This window comes from Sorex fumeus, unplaced genomic scaffold (assembly GCF_029834395.1).
Source record: "Sorex fumeus unplaced genomic scaffold, SorFum_2.1 ptg000039l, whole genome shotgun sequence".
NCBI classification, from domain to species: Eukaryota; Metazoa; Chordata; class Mammalia; order Eulipotyphla; family Soricidae; genus Sorex; species Sorex fumeus.
Window position 1 is genome coordinate 12,079,513 of NW_026606096.1, and position 16,261 is coordinate 12,095,773.

A 16,261-nucleotide genomic window follows, 5' to 3' on the forward strand; every position below is an offset into this window, starting at 1 on the left:
GGAGGGAAAGAGAGGGAGGCTAGAAGAGAGAGACAGTGAAAAAAAAGAGAGAGTTCCCCATTACATAATTTAAAGATAAAAATTCAGCTATATGGTTAAACAATGCAAATTTTCAATAAGCCTACACAATAACACAGAGGCTCAACTAGCACTAACTATCACAGTAGATTCTCAGAGACTTTAGTAAGACCATTGTGAGATGCAACAATTATCACAGATTGGCTCTTATTGATCTCTATTTGCCTTTGTGTTTTGAAAAACAATATGAGGTAAATTGTCCCCACTAAGAGGGCAGCCTGGGGTGGTATGTGGGAATCTGGAGATGTTGGTAGAGGGAAGTAGACACTGGTGGTGGAATTGGTGTTGGAACATTTAATGCTTGAAACAACTAAATTATGAGCAACTTGACAAATCACAGTGTTATAAGAAAAAAAAAAGACCAATCCTTCACTGGTTGAAACTTCAGGTACTATACAATATTACCCATTAGTATGATCTAACACAGAAACTATGCATTTAAGGAGTACAATTTCCTACCATAAAGGCCATAAAAATTAATATGAGATTTTGAAATATAATAAAATTTTGTCTGCTGGAGTTGAAAATTCTCTGGTCAGACATCCCTGATGACTTTACATTGAATATGTGCTATTAAACCGTTTGCGTGTCAGTGCATGCTTTCCAGGTGAAACCTGACACTGTCACTGTCACTGTCCTCCTGTTGTTCATCAATTTGCTCGAGTGGGCCCAGTAACGTCTCCATTGGAGACTTTGTTGTTACTATGTTTGGCATATCGAATACATCACGTATAGCTTGCCAGGCTCTGCCGTGCGGGCAAGATACTCTCAGTAACTTGCTGGGCTCTCCGAGAAGGGTGGAGGAATCGAACTTTGGTTGCCCATGTTGGCTGCGTGCAAGGCAAATGCCCTACCGCTGTGCTATCGCTCCAGCCCAGGTAAAACCCACATTAGAATATTATTGAAAATGTGGATAGACTTTGGTTCTCCCAATTTTTTGGCTTAACTATACTCTTTTTTTCTTTTTACACTCAATTTTCCTAAAAAAGACAAGATAGTACCAGGTAGCACTATATACTTTTTTACTGAAAACCTCAGATAAATATCCTAGCTTCTCAATGGACTACTTTCTACACAAGTATAGGATCCTATACAGCTGTTATCATTTCTGACAGTCCATAGCAAGATTTTCCACTCCTTCAATATCAATCTTATTTTTGCATCAACATAGCCAACCACCTTTAACTTTCAGGTTTCTGAGTCTCCTTTCAGTACATGAATTTGGTGATTCTAAGCTTATTTAAAATATCAGTATCACAGTTGGGCTGATACAATGGTGAAATACACATATCAGACAATAAAGGAATCCTGCTGAAGTTGACTTAAAGACACTTTAATTCCACATTGGTAGAGTCCTCTAGAATGGGTGATTGGAAGAATTGATATCTTCACTTCATTATCACGCTACAATACAGAGGTAACTGCCTCTAAGGCTTTAAGTTCAAATAAAACTAATTCCAGAACCTTTTGTCTGGCAGCTAATACTATTCAGTATTTTCTTATTTCCATAGCATGTCAATTCTTGACAATTGCACCAACCCAGAATCTAGCATGATTCTCTACTAGATCATTGCTTGCCAGGGTTCATCTGAGAACGACTTTCTCTCACTGACTGATGTAGCCTTAAAGAAGTTTTGGGGAGGCGGTCACAGAGGAGCAGGCAGAGGTCAGGGGAGTAGGGAAACAGCGACATAGTTGCAAAATAATATTCTCGGATTTGCCCTTGAGTGGAACAAGCTTAACTCAGAGATGTTCCCACAGATTCCTGCATATGCATTTCCGGAAATAAATGATGAATCCAATACAGAGAAGAGAAGAAGCTGCAGCATGGTCTGCTGCTTCCGTTTCTTCTTTAACAAGGATGGAAACAAGAGCATTGAGGAGATCAAAGGACGATTTCAGTGGTGAAAACTAGGTTTTGCGCAGTAAAATGGTTCCAGTGTCTACTGACCCTATTTAGTCAAAAACACATGCCTCCAAACAAGACATACTTGGAACATCCTATCAGGTCCAGGCCAGTACCTTTCCTTCCTTCCTTTCTTCCCTGTTGTCATTACTGGGTGGGTCCCAAAGCTCCACCCCATTTACGGTATTTAAGTGCACTGCTTGAAGAAGGCAGCAAAAAAGTGTGACGAGCAGACTACAAAAACCCTGCGGGGAGATTCACCTAAAGACCAGCCCTAAGACCTCAGCCAGATGGGATCACAAGTCTGGGTGAGTAGCAATCAATATGGTGACAGGTGGAATGCGAAGGACACAGTATAATACCCAGGACTATATTAGCACTTGTTTTGTGTAATGTTTTGTAGGATAACATTGGTTTGCCTTTTCTCCCTGACCGCTGGGAGCTTGTTTTTGTTGATTGCCCCCCAACCTGTCAATTACCTTTGTCTCCTGATCAGACTCTGATTTGTAAATATTGTCTTTCTCTTCTTAACGTCCTTTTCATGGTTAGCTATTTCACAGCAATTCCTTTTTATATGGATACAGGAAGACAGTTAAAAAGACAAGACTGTGCTTTGGGTGTTAATTGACTCCAGATAATATTATGTCATGAACATCTGCTCTCTTGACTTAAGCCTCAGTTGCCCTTACTTCCTAAATCCCCAAAAGCAGGGTCCCAATGAGGGACTGGATGGACCCAGGACAAACGGTAAGCTCGCTACCCTGGCATCAAAATGGGCCTGGTGAAAGGGCCCTGATGCTTAACTATTGGTCAGGAACAAGTTCTGTGATGATCCAAAAGTAATAACTGGATTTGGACCCTGCTGAGGTTAGGAATGATGATCTGGCCTGAGAACTGTAGTCTGAGTTTGCGGTAAGATGTCCCCAGGAGAGTCACCCTATAGGCCTAAGGGTGTCTATTACTGTGTCTATACAGAATGGTAAATATTAGGAAGGAGAATTTAAGATGTTAATCAAGTTGCAGGTCTAAGGAGAGGAGAAACACACCATAAGGGCTGTTTTGCCCTTGTGGGCTGCAGGTGGTGGCGAAGATTGTGAAAAACATTTCGATCATGCTTCCTGTGGGGAGGTGTGGTTGGGGAGGTGTGGTGAGAGGATAAAAAAGAGCAGCTTTAGGGAGAAAGGGAGGATAGAATGGGATAGAAGGAGAAAGAGGAAAGACAGCAGAAAGACTGCAGAGAGAGAGAGAGAGGAAACGGATACAGCAGGAAGAAAGTATTTCATGGTTAGAGAGAGATAGAGAGAGATGGGATTGGAGAGAACTGGGAGAGATGAGAGACTGAATAACCGGCATCTAATAAGCAGCCAGCTGGGCCCTCGTTCTTCCCTTGTCCATCCAAGGCAACAGCTGTCCGGTATGGAGAAGCAGTTTGAGAGCACCGAACGTGGGAGGCGAGAGAGAGCCTCCCAGAGAGCCCACCAACATCTTTTCACACGTAATCTCTGTGTGGGGATTTACACAGCTCGAAAGTAGGGGTTTACACAATGTCTTAGTGTGAATGTCTAAATGTTAGCCTTTTTTTGTTTGACTTATGGAAAGTCCTTTCCTTGGATCCCACCCCAAAGAGTTGAAATCAGTCATTTCCCTTTCCCAAGAGAGTTTGTGTCATAGAGAACTTTCTCAGCTCAAGGGGTTCTAGTTCCAGGCAAAGCCCTTGGATTGGTATGGTTGGAGGCTAATTACAGTGCTAGGAGTAAAATCAGTGCCTTGAAAGTGGCAGTGAGCAGAGACAATGGAAACAAGGTTCCTTTTCTAAAGTGTAGGAATATTTTCTCATCCTCAGGAATGAATTCACACTTTGGAGTCTTCACTGACTACTAGTCCAGGAAGTTGCTGAGCTTCATTTCTCTTCAGATCTCTAAACATCTGTGACTGATTGATTGTGGTGAGTGGAGATCTGCTGGTCACCAACCCATGCACCTGAGGGTAGAGGTGTGGGATTTACCACAGATCACCCATCATTGAGAAGGAGGCATTAAGCACCCGTCACAGTTCTCAGTATATGACTTACTTCTGACAGAAGAGAGGCTAGAAGAACCACAGTTCTGAGAAAACCCACTTCGGCTCTGCCCTCCTACACCAGAGGATGGAGGTGTCTTCAGTCCTGAACACACTCCAGGAAGACCTCATCTGTCCTGTCTGCCTGAATTACCTGACTGACCCTGTCACCATCAACTGTGGGCACAATTTCTGTAATTCCTGCATCCGAGTATTATGGGAGAATCGACAGAACACATTCCTCTGCCCTGTCTGCCGATATCCACATGAGGAGAGGAATCACTTCCGTGCCAACCCTCAGATGGAAAGGCTGGTTGACCTGGTCAAGTGTCTCCACATCTCCAGGAATGAGGAGACAAGGCAGAAAGAAGCAAACATGTGTGGAAAGCATAACTTGGCACTGAAATTGTTCTGCGAAGATGATCAAGAGCTAGTGTGCGTCATATGCAGCTTTTCCGATGCCCACAAGAATCACAGTGTGAGGTCCATAGGGGAAGCTGCCTCATATCATAGGCAAAAGCTCTCCCTCTACATCCAAACCCTGAAGAAGCAGATAACAGAAAGTCAGATACTATTATTCACCCTAGAAAAATACCAACTAGAACTGAAAGAGCAGGTTGGAAAGCTTAAAAGTAGATTAACCTCTGATTTCGAATTCGTGCATCTGCTTGTAAAACGTGTGCAAATGGCAACCTACTCCAGATTGGAAGAAGAAGACAGTGATTTTCAACAGAAATTTAAAATCAATATTGCTGAAATTTCTGATCATATTTCCACCATGAAAAGTCTACGGAAGGAGTTGGCAGAAAAGTGTGTGATGTCCAAGGGGAATCTACTGAGAGTGGTCAAGAATATCAAGTATAGGTATAAAAACCTGGAGAGCCCATCTATATGGTCCGTCCAGTTCAAGAAGGAAGGCTACTCTCTTCCTCCACTGTACTCAGACCTACAAAACATCATTCACAAGTTCCAAGAAGAAGTGACTCTGGACCCCAAAACAGCACACCCCAGTCTGTGTGTGTCTGAAGATAGAAAGACTGTTAATTATGTGCAAAAACAATCACAAGATGATGGGGAAGTGAGGGAGCCTGACTATGCAGTGGTTCTGGGCTCTGAAGGATACAGTTCTGGCCGACATTACTGGGAGGTGCAGGTGGGTGACAAGACTGAGTGGGCTGTGGGGGTGTGCACAGATGCTCCTTTCCGCAAGGGGCAGCCCCCCCTGTCGGGTCATAATAGTTCTTGGACAATCCAGCTACAGGATGGCAACTACTTGGCTGGAGGCTCTGTACCTGTCCTTCTCTCTGTGAAGAACAAGCCCCAAAAGATTGGCATTTACCTGGACTATGAGTTGGGTCAGATTTCCTTTTATGATGCTAGGGACAGGTCTCACATCCATTCTTTAATTGAGACATTTTCTGGTGTATTAAAGCCTTATTTCTGGGTGGGCTGGCATTCTACCCCTCTTATACTGTGTGAAGTAGAGATTCTATAGAAACAACTCTGCTTTATTTTCATCCAATGACTTTTGAATAGTAAGTCATAAGTATTCATTGAATACTTACTTGAACAGTAAGTATTCATTGAATAGTAAGTATTCATCTATCAATGAATATATGTTTTCCAAAATACTTTCTTAATTTTAAACACATAGTTATTTTTTTCCTTTTGGCTTTTATTTTATATTTTATTATCTTTTTTAATATAGTTACTGACATTTGGGTACTTGACAGCTATGAGATAAACATTCTGACATATGACTGCAGTAACTACTGAAAACTGTGTGCAGGTTAGTGCCCCTGCCTTACTGACTAGTATGGTCGAAGAGGGCAGAAACCATTCCAATGCTGGTAGTTTAGAAGATGTGACAACCCATCTCTGGGAAGTGTCATCATAACCTGTGCACCTTTTTTGTTTTAAGCAGATCAGGAGGAAATCTTATAAAGAACTTTTTGTGAATAGGGGACCCTACCATGTACAGAGTTTGTCATTGGATGTTGTGCCTTGTTTGTATCTCATTGTGAACCCACAATGAACATATCACCCAACTTATGGTTCTCTGTCATTCTCTGTATATTTGATGTGTACTGATATAAATTTGTTGTGTGTACCTCGACTGTGTATGACTTCCATCTGCCCGCACAAAAATGAGTGACTTTTCAGGAAAATTCCTCACTAGGTTAAGGTGTTTATTTCATCCTAATTATATTGGGAATTCAGATTCTTCATATAAATTTGCTCTATGCTGTCAGACAAGCTCCTCAATTTGTACATTGCCATTTTTTTCCAATAAAGCCACACTTTCTATTACTCTTGTTGTTTTGGGATGAATAAAAATGTATTTTTGCATATTTCCTATGTTTGTATGAATTTCCACATATGGTAAGTGTATACAGTTTTTCTTTTTCATAACCATCTAAAGGGTTTCCAGTGGTAGAGAGAGGGGCTATTATAGAGGTACCCTCTCAATGAGTCTTTCATATTTCTCCAAGCATTGTTAGGGAAATATTGATTTGAATAGGGCTCCCATAATGGATTAAGTAAAAAGACATAAGAGAAAAAGTGTGGATGTAAGTGGGCTAATAGCTTCATAGACTATGAGGGGCCCCTTTATCCTAAACATTTAATATTTATTGCTTAGAACCAGTAATCATTATTAAAAAATGCATTCTTTGGTGAATTGTCTAGCACTCTTCTTTATCTGAGGTAAACTTTTATATATTCAAGGATCTTAGTATATTGGGACAAACATCTTTATAATGGTCTTATCTCAAGGAATGTTTCCTCTGGGAGAAAGAATGAAGATATAGCAGTTACAGGAGCCTCACATCAGTAGTTTTCCTCAAGGATGCCGAAGGCTTTCTGAATATCAGATTACTGTTATCTGCCCATTATGCCTTTCTCTTCATTCATATAATGGTTCATCCCTTGGATCCCAATAGAAAAGGCCTTGAATGATAAAAAAAAATGGTATATCCAGAAGAAAATATGGTTGGTTTTCTGTCTCCTTCCATAAAAAAGGTCAGGAAGATTCATTCTTTTTTATTTTTTATTTATTTTATTTATTTATTTATTTTGCTTTTTGGGTCACACCCGGAGATGCACAGGGGTTACTCCTGGCTCTACACTCAGGAATTACCCCTGGCAGTGCTCGGAGGACCATATGGGATGCTGGGAATTGAATCCAGGTGGGCCACGTACAAGGCAAACGCCCTACCCGCTGTGCTATCGCTCCAACCCCTCATTCCTTTTTTTTTTTTTTTTTTTTTCCCCTTTATTTTATTTTATTTTTTTTAAAGTTGTAGATTTACAATTTTTTGTGCTTTGGTTTCAATTATACAATGATCAGATACCCATCCCTCCACCAGTGCCCATTTTCCACCACCATGGATAATATCCCTCCCACCCCCATCCCCCCATCCCCCCGTCTCTGTGGCAGGGCAATCCCCTGTGTTCTCTCTCTCCTTTTGGGTGTTGTGGTCTGCAAAAGAGGCATTGAGTGGCAAACATATTCAGTCCATAGTCTACTTTCGACATGCATCTCCCCTCCTGGGAGGATCCTCCAAACATCCTTTATTTGGTGCTCCCTTCTCTATCTGAATAGCCCTTTCCTCTAGGATACCCGGCTGGCCTCTAAGTTATGGAGTAATCCTCCTGGTGCTGATCTCAGCTATTCTTGGGTATTAATCTCATACTTTGTTACTTTATATCCCCCAGATGAATGCAATCTTTCTATGTCTATCCCTCTCTTTCTGACTCATTTCGCTTAGCATGATACTTTCCATATTGTACCACTTGTATGTAAATTTCATGACTTCATCTTTTCTAAGAGCTACATAGTACTCCATTGTGTAGATGTACCAAAGTTTCTTTAACCAGTCATCTGTTCTTGGGCATTCAGGTTTCTTCCAGTTTCTGGCTATTGTAAAGAGTGCTGCAATGAACAAACAAGTGCAGATGTCACTTCGACTATACATTTTTGCCTCTCTGGGATATATTCCCAGGAGTGGTATTGCTGGGTCAAATGGGAGCTCAATTTCTAATTTTTTGAGAATCGTCCATACTGTTTTCCAGAAGGGCTGAACCAGTGGACATTCCCACCAACAGTGAAGGAGTGTCCCTTTCTCGCCACATCCACGCCAGCATCGGTTGCTTTTGTTCTTTTGAATGTGGGCCAGTCTCTGAGGTGTGAGATGGTATCTCATTGTGGTTTTGATCTGCATCTCCCTGATGATTAATGATGTAGAGCATTTTCTCATGTGCTTTTTTGCCATTCGGATTTCTTCTTTGAGAAAGTTTCTGTTCATTTCATTGCCCCATTTTTGGATGGGGTTGGATGTTTTCTTCTTGTGGAGTTTAACCAGTATTTTGTATATCCTGGATATCAACCCCTTGTCAGATGTGTATTCGGTGAATATCCTTTCCCATTCTGTAGACTGTCTTTGTATTTTGGTCACTGTTTCTTTGGAAGTGCAGAAGCTTCTTAGTTTAAGATAGTCCCATTTATCTATCTCTGTTTTCACTTGCTCGGCCAGTGGCGTGGCATCTTTGAAGATACCATTAGCTTCAATGTCATGGAGGGTTTTGCCAACTTTGTCTTCAATGTACCTTATGGTTTCTGGTCTGATGTTGAGGTCTTTAATCCATTTTGATCTTACTTTTGTACATGGTGTTAGGCAGAGTTCTGAGCCTATTTTTTTGCATGTAGCCGTCCAGTGATGCCAACACAATTTATTAAAGAGGCTTTCCTTACTCCACTTCACATTACTTGCACCTTTATCAAAGATTAGATGAGCATATGATTGAGGAGAAATGTCAGTGTATTCAACCCTGTTCCATTGGTCTGCAGTTCTGCCTTTGTTCCAGTACCATGCTGTTTTAATTATTACTGCTTTGTAGTACAGTTTGAAGTTCGGGAGGTTGATTCCTCCCATTTTCTTTTTCCCAAGAATAGCTTTAGCTATTCGTGGGGGCTTATTGTTCCATATAAATTTCAAGAGTGTTTGCTCCATTTCTTTGAAGAATGTCATGGGTATCCTTATAGGGATTGCATTGAATTTATACAATGCTTTTGGTAGTATTGCCATTTTGACAATGTTAAGTCTCCCGACCCATGAGCAGGGGATATCTTTCCATTTCCTCATGTCCTCTTTTATTTCCTGAAGTAGCGTTTTGTAGTTTTCTTTGTACAGGTCCTTTACTTCCTTAGTTAAGCTGATTCCTAGGTACTTGATTTTCTGGGGCACAATTGTGAATGGGATTGTTTTTTTCATGTTGCTTTCTTCTCTCTCACTGTTTGCGTATAGGAAAGCCATGGACTTTTGGGTATTGATTTTATAACCTGCAACTTTACTATACGAGTCTATTGTTTCTAAGAGTTTTTTGGTGGAAGTTATTGGGTTCTCTAAGTAGAGTATCATATCATCTGCGAATAGTGAGAGCTTGATTTCTTCCTTTCCTACCTGAATGCCCTTAATATCTTTTTCCTGCCTAATCGCTATTGCAAGTACTTCCAGTACTATATTGAAGAGCAGTGGAGAGAGTGGGCATCCCTGTCTCGTCCCTGATCTTAGAGGGAAGGCTCTCAGTTTTTCCCCATTGAGGATGATGCTTGCTGTAGGCTTGTGGTAGATGGCTTTAATTATGTTGAGGAAGGTCCCCTCTATACCCATTTTGGCTAGGGTTTTCATCATAAAGGGGTGCTGGATCTTATCAAATGCTTTCTCTGCATCTATTGATATGATCATATGCTTTTTATCTTTTCTTTTGTTGATATGGTGGATTATGTTGATTGATTTCCGAATGTTGAACCATCCTTGCATCCCTGGGATGAATCCTACTTGGTCATGGTGTATGATCTTTTTGATGAGTAGTTGGATTCTATTTGCTAGTAGTTTGTTGAGGATCTTTGCATCTGTGTTCATCAGGGATATCGGCCTGTAATTCTCTTTCTTTGTGGTATCTCTGTCTGCTTTTGGTATCAGTGTGATATTTGCTTCGTAGAAACTGTTTGGAAGTGTTTTTGATATTTCAATTTCGTGGAAAAGCTTAAAGAGTATTGGGAGTAAGTCCTCTTTAAAGATTTGGAAGAATTCACTAGTGAATCCATCCGGGCCAGGACTTTTGTGCTTGGGGAGACTTTTTATTACCATTTCAATTTCCTTGATGGTGATAGGTCTGTTCAGGTATTCCAGGTCTTCTTGGTTCAGCCTTGGGAGTCTGTAGGAGTCTAGGAATTTATCCATTTCCTCGAGGTTTTGATGTTCCGTGGCATAAAGCTTCTCAAAGTACTCCCTGAGGATCCTCTGAATTTCTGTGGTTTCTGTTGTAATGACCCCCTTTTCATTTCTGATTCGGTTTATTAGGGTTTTCTCTCTCCCTTTCTTTGTGAGTTTTGCTAGAGGCTTATCGATCTTGTTAATTTTCTCAAAGAACCAGCTCTTGGTTTCATTGATCTTTCGGATTGTTTTTTGGGTTTCCATCTCATTAATCTCTGCTCTGAGTTTTATTATTTCCTTTCTCCTGTTCGGGTTGTGCTCCTTTTTTTGGTCCTTCTCCAAGCTCTTAAGCTGTGAGGTTAGGTTACTTATGTGTGCTCGCTCCTCCTTCCTGAGGAATGCTTGTAGAGCTATAAACTTTCCTCTTAACACAGCCTTTGCTGTGTCCCATAAGTTTTGGTAACTCGTGTTCTCATTTTCATTCGTTTCTAGGAATCTTTTGATTTCCTCTTTGATTTCCTGTCTAATCCACTCGTTGTTCAATAGTGCACTGTTTAATTTCCAGGTGTTTGATTTAGTTTTCTGTTTTTGTGTGTGATTTACTTCTAATTTCAGCGCATTATGGTCTGAGAAGATTGTTGATACAATCTCTACCTTCTTAATTTTATGGAGGCATGTTTTGTGGCTCAGCATGTGGTCTATCTTGGAGAATGTTCCATGTACGCTTGAGAAGAATGTGTATTCAGCTTTTTGTGGATGAAGTGTCCTGTATATATCTACTAAGTCCCTTTCTTCCATTGTTTCCCTCAAATGAAGTATGTCCTTGCTAAGCTTGAGCCTGGTTGATCTATCAAGAGGTGACAAAGCAGTGTTGAAGTCTCCCACTAGTATTGTGTTGCTATTGATGTCTTTTTCCAAATCTATGAGTAGTTGTTTTAAGTACTTTGCTGGTCTCTCATTAGGTGCATATACATTTATTATTGTAAGTTCTTCCTGTTGTACAGATCCTCTGATCAATAAGTAATGGCCTTCACTGTCTCTTATGACCTTCCTCACTCTGAAATCAATGTGGTCTGATATAAGGATGGCTACCCCAGCTTTTTTATGGGAGCTGTTTGCCTGTAGGATTGTTTTCCAGCCTTTGACTCTGAGTCTGTGTTTGCTTTGACTATTGAGATGCGTTTCTTGCAGGCAGCAGAATGTTGGGTTCAATTTTCTAATCCATCCTGCCACTCTATGTCTTTTAATTGGTGCGTTTAGCCCATTGACATTGAGAGAGATTATTGTTATGGGATTTTGTCCCATTGTTATGTTAAAATTGGGTGTATTTGAGGGGCCTTTCTTGCCTTAAAGTAGCCCATTTAGTTGTTCTTGTAACCATGGTTTTGAGTCTATGAAGTTCCTGAGCTGTTGTTTGTCTGTGAAACTGTGTGTTGTTCCTTCTATTATGAATGAGAGTCTTGCTGGGAAAAGTATTTTGGGGGAGGCATTTATTTCATTGAGTTTTTTTACTATGTCCCACCACTGTTTTCGGGCCATGAGGGTTTCATCAGAAAAATCAGCTGTGAATTTTAAGGATGCTCCTTTGTAAGAGATTTCTTTCTTCGATCTTGCAGCTTTCAGAATTTTGTCTCTGTCTAAGGTTTTGGTCATTTTGATCAGAATGTGTCTTGGGGTATTTTTATTCGGATTTCTTCTAGCTGGTACCCTTCGGGCCTCCTGAATGTGGTCACAAGTTTTCTTCAGCTCTGGAAATGTTGTAGCAATGATGTCTTTGACAGTTTCTTCTTCATCGAGGTTTTCTTCCTGTCCCTCTGGGACTCCAATAATTCTTATGTTACCCCTCTTGGCTTCATCACGATCTTCTCTTGCCATCTGTTCCCGAATTGTGAGTCTCTTTTCCATTTTCTGCTCTTTTCGGGAGAGTCTCTGAACTTCATCTTCGAGCTCACTGATTCTGTTCTCAGCCGCTGTTACTCTGCTGCTGAGGCCTTCCACTGAGCTTTTCAATTCGCCTACGAGATTTTTCAGGTCTGACATTTCTGATTGCATTTTCCTCATTTCTGCCTTCAGATCCTCTTGTCTTCTATTGGCATTGCTTTCCATTGTTTCTTTTAATTCCCTAAGCATCCTAAGTAGCTCCCTTCTGAATTCCTTGTCAGAGAGGTTGTCTAACACTACAGTACTGTTGGTGTCATCTGGGCTAGACTCTTCAATATGAATGTTTGGTGGGCTTTTGCGTTGCTTTACCATTGTGAGAGGTGTGGTTTAGTCCTTCACGTTCAGTGTTACTATTCTGCTTGATATGCAGTGTGAGTTAAGATAGGCTTATGAGTTATTGGCAACTGTATTTCTACTGGCTGAGCTAAAATAGAGAAGTTTCCATCTAAGAAGTTAGCTTATGGTTCCTATGGCATATGTAGTGGGAAAATATTTCGTGGCCGTGTTAGCGGCCGCGGCTCCGGAAAGAGTCCCTGGCAGTGGGCGAGGAGTTGGGAATGTCTCCTGTTTGGAATTGGAGCCGTTCAGCTTTGTTGCCCAGAGCTGGGCCTCTGTGCCCGTCCCACGCGGCTCAGGGGTTGAAAACCGGCTGTCTCGGGGCTGTTTCTAGCTGCGAGTGCCCAGAGAGGAACCCAGGCCCTTGGGGGCGGGCTGTACCTGTTGGAATTGGAGCCGTTCAGCTTTGTTGCCCAGAGCTGGGCCTCTGTGCCCGTCCCACGCGGCTCAGGGGTTGAAAACCGGCTGTCTCGGGGCTGTTTCTAGCTGCGCGTGCCCAGAGAGGAACCCAGGCCCTTGGGGGCGGGCTGTACCTGTTGGAATTGGAGCCGTTCAGCTTTGTTGCCCAGAGCTGGGCCTCTGTGCCCGTCCCACGCGGCTCAGGGGTTGAAAACCGGCTGTCTCGGGGCTGTTTCTAGCTGCGCGTGCCCAGAGAGGAACCCAGGCCCTTGGGGGCGGGCTGTACCTGTTGGAATTGGAGCCGTTCAGCTTTGTTGCCCAGAGCTGGGCCTCTGTGCCCGTCCCACGCGGCTCAGGGGTTGAAAACCGGCTGTCTCGGGGCTGTTTCGAGCTGCGCGTGCCCAGAGAGGAACCCAGGCCCTTGGGGGCGGGCTGTACCTGTTGGAATTGGAGCCGTTCAGCTTTGTTGCCCAGAGCTGGGCCTCTGTGCCCGTCCCACGCGGCTCAGGGGTTGAAAACCGGCTGTCTCGGGGCTGTTTCGAGCTGCGCGTGCCCAGAGAGGAACCCAGGCCCTTGGGGGCGGGCTGTACCTGTTGGAATTGGAGCCGTTCAGCTTTGTTGCCCAGAGCTGGGCCTCTGTGCCCGTCCCACGCGGCTCAGGGGTTGAAAACCGGCTGTCTCGGGGCTGTTTCTAGCTGCGCGTGCCCAGAGAGGAACCCAGGCCCTTGGGGGCGGGCTGTACCTGTTGGAATTGGAGCCGTTCAGCTTTGTTGCCCAGAGCTGGGCCTCTGTGCCCGTCCCACGCGGCTCAGGGGTTGAAAACCGGCTGTCTCGGGGCTGTTTCTAGCTGCGCGTGCCCAGAGAGGAACCCAGGCCCTTGGGGGCGGGCTGTACCTGTTGGAATTGGAGCCGTTCAGCTTTGTTGCCCAGAGCTGGGCCTCTGTGCCTGTCCCACGCGGCTCAGGGGTTGAAAACCGGCTGTCTCGGGGCTGTTTCGAGCTGCGCGTGCCCAGAGAGGAACCCAGGCCCTTGGGGGCGGGCTGTACCTGTTGGAATTGGAGCCGTTCAGCTTTGTTGCCCAGAGCTGGGCCTCTGTGCCCGTCCCACGCGGCTCAGGGGTTGAAAACCGGCTGTCTCGGGGCTGTTTCGAGCTGCGCGTGCCCAGAGAGGAACCCAGGCCCTTGGGGGCGGGCTGTACCTGTTGGAATTGGAGCCGTTCAGCTTTGTTGCCCAGAGCTGGGCCTCTGTGCCCGTCCCACGCGGCTCAGGGGTTGAAAACCGGCTGTCTCGGGGCTGTTTCTCCCCTCATTCCTTTTTAAAGGGAGCATGATTTATAACTTCCATTTCACAAAGGACTTGAATAAATATTTACCCAATTAAATGAGCTCTTGAAAACTATGTTTAATTTCTGAACATTAAGAGGCATTTTCTGGTGGCATCTACAAGTCTATGGACTTTGAAGGAACCCTTATCTCAAGAGTGGGAGATGCAATACTTGGTGACAAGTATCTTTCTTCTCAGGAAGTTTTTATTACTCTGCCGTTAAGTGAGTTATTTCTATGTCCAGTCTTGGCCTCTATTTTCTTGATACCAAACTAGTTCTGGAGTTCATAGCAACAGGGATCAATTACAGACATGCTCCCAGATATTTCTCTGCTCATTATGGTTATGTCTTATCTGAAGTGGTGCTGGAGAAATTATGGCATTTGGTGTGAGTAGTTCAGGATGTACAATGACAAATCAACAGGATGAATAGATTTCCTAGTTGGAATGTAAGAATGAGTTTTTGCTTTGAAGAACTTGAGCATAGACCTACTGTAAGTTGGCTTTATTTTCTTTAACATTTTGTGATTCTTGACTGCATTAATTTTTGACTACTGCAAAACTCAAAACAATCCCCACTTGTATATTTTGTAAATGCCAATATCTTTAAATTAATCTGTATAACCTCAGCTGTCATCACATTCACTAGCAGTATACACACTCATGTATTCATTCAACGCACACTAAATGACTAAATGCTACCATGCTGACTCTTCATGAATATGATAGTAGCTTATAGAAGAAAGAAAATGGATGGCCTGACCACCAGGGATATACGATGAGTAAGAGAGAGAGATGGGGTAGGGACTGAAACCCATCCTTTCAAAGATTCATCAAAACTTCTAAGACTTTGGCAGCCAGGGCGATAGCACAGAAGATAGGGCGTTTGCTTTACACGTGGCCAACCCAGGTTTGATTCCAAGTATCTCATATGGTTCCCTGAGTACCGCCAGGAGTAATTCCTGAGTGCAAAGACAGGAGTAACCCCCGTCCATCTCTGGGTGTGAGCCAAAAGCAAAAACAAACAAACAAACAATCAACAACAACAACAACAATAACAAAACTTCTAGGGCTTTGTAGTAGAGACTGACAAGGTCAACTTGTAACAAAGATCATGCTTCAAAGGAACTCTGTGATTCTGTGCTACTTTTTTTCAAACAATACATGACTTTTGGAAAAGAATGTGGCCTCTGGGAAAATGTCACTGAGGATATAGCCTTCTGTCATTTGGTATGACTGGCGATTTCAGATTCCTGAAAGGGACCCACTGCTGCTTCGGGATGAGATCCATCTCCTGTGTATGAGGGTTAGGTTGCCATGATCTGACCCATGTATCTAGTGTCATTAGCCTCAGATATGATGGTGTTATGGCTGTTTTACTCCAACACCTTTCTATGTACTGAAAGCTAACCATTGAACTTATTTGTGATGTTGATTGATCAGGGCTAAGTCTCAGATACCATGTATGCACTTACTATCTTGTCAGTGGGAACCCTGAACCTCAAACTGGATGCACAGGCTAGCTCTCTTCTCTCCTTCAAAGACTGTATCTTGCTTGCTGTTGAGTCAGTAAATACAGCTGTTCAAGTGAACTTGAAAAACTGTTCATGTTATCACCCTAGAATGTCAGAGTACCTCATACCTTCTTCACAGTAGCTTAGCCCTGATTCCTCTGTATCATCTTGTCCTCAAACTTTTAGACATTTGGCTCTCAAAATTTCCCTTAATATTGGTTTCATGTTCATGTATTTTTTTCATCTCTGAGTTAATGTTAGTGATTTCTGTCCAGGCTAATTGTTAGATAAGTTTTAGATAAGCTTGTTTCCAGTCAAGTGAGACCTCAAGAGAAAGTCAAACCAGCAAAAAAAAATTCTGAAAGATAATTGAATACAGAAAGGCCAAGCTGGTAGGTGTATGGGAATTTCTGAGATTTCTTTCATCATATGACCTCTCTAAACAACATTTATAGAGAAATACATGCTTTGTTACCTCAGAACCACTC

The 16,261-nt window shown here is 42.8% G+C and overlaps 1 protein-coding gene across 1 annotated transcript; it reads left to right on the forward strand.

The window, feature by feature from the left end:
* The first annotated feature begins 4,130 nt into the window (after window positions 1-4,130).
* LOC130028099 (tripartite motif-containing protein 75-like) lies at window positions 4,131-5,537 on the forward strand. The gene has a single exon (XM_056118827.1). The coding sequence runs from the start codon at window positions 4,131-4,133 to the stop codon at window positions 5,535-5,537; it is 1,407 nt and encodes a 468-aa protein (XP_055974802.1).
* Window positions 5,538-16,261: the final 10,724 nt, after the last annotated feature.

Coding starts and splice junctions, on each gene's coding strand:
- LOC130028099 (XM_056118827.1), top strand. CDS start 4,131: ATGGAGGTGTCTTCAGTCCTGAACACACTCCAGGAAGACCTCATCTGT.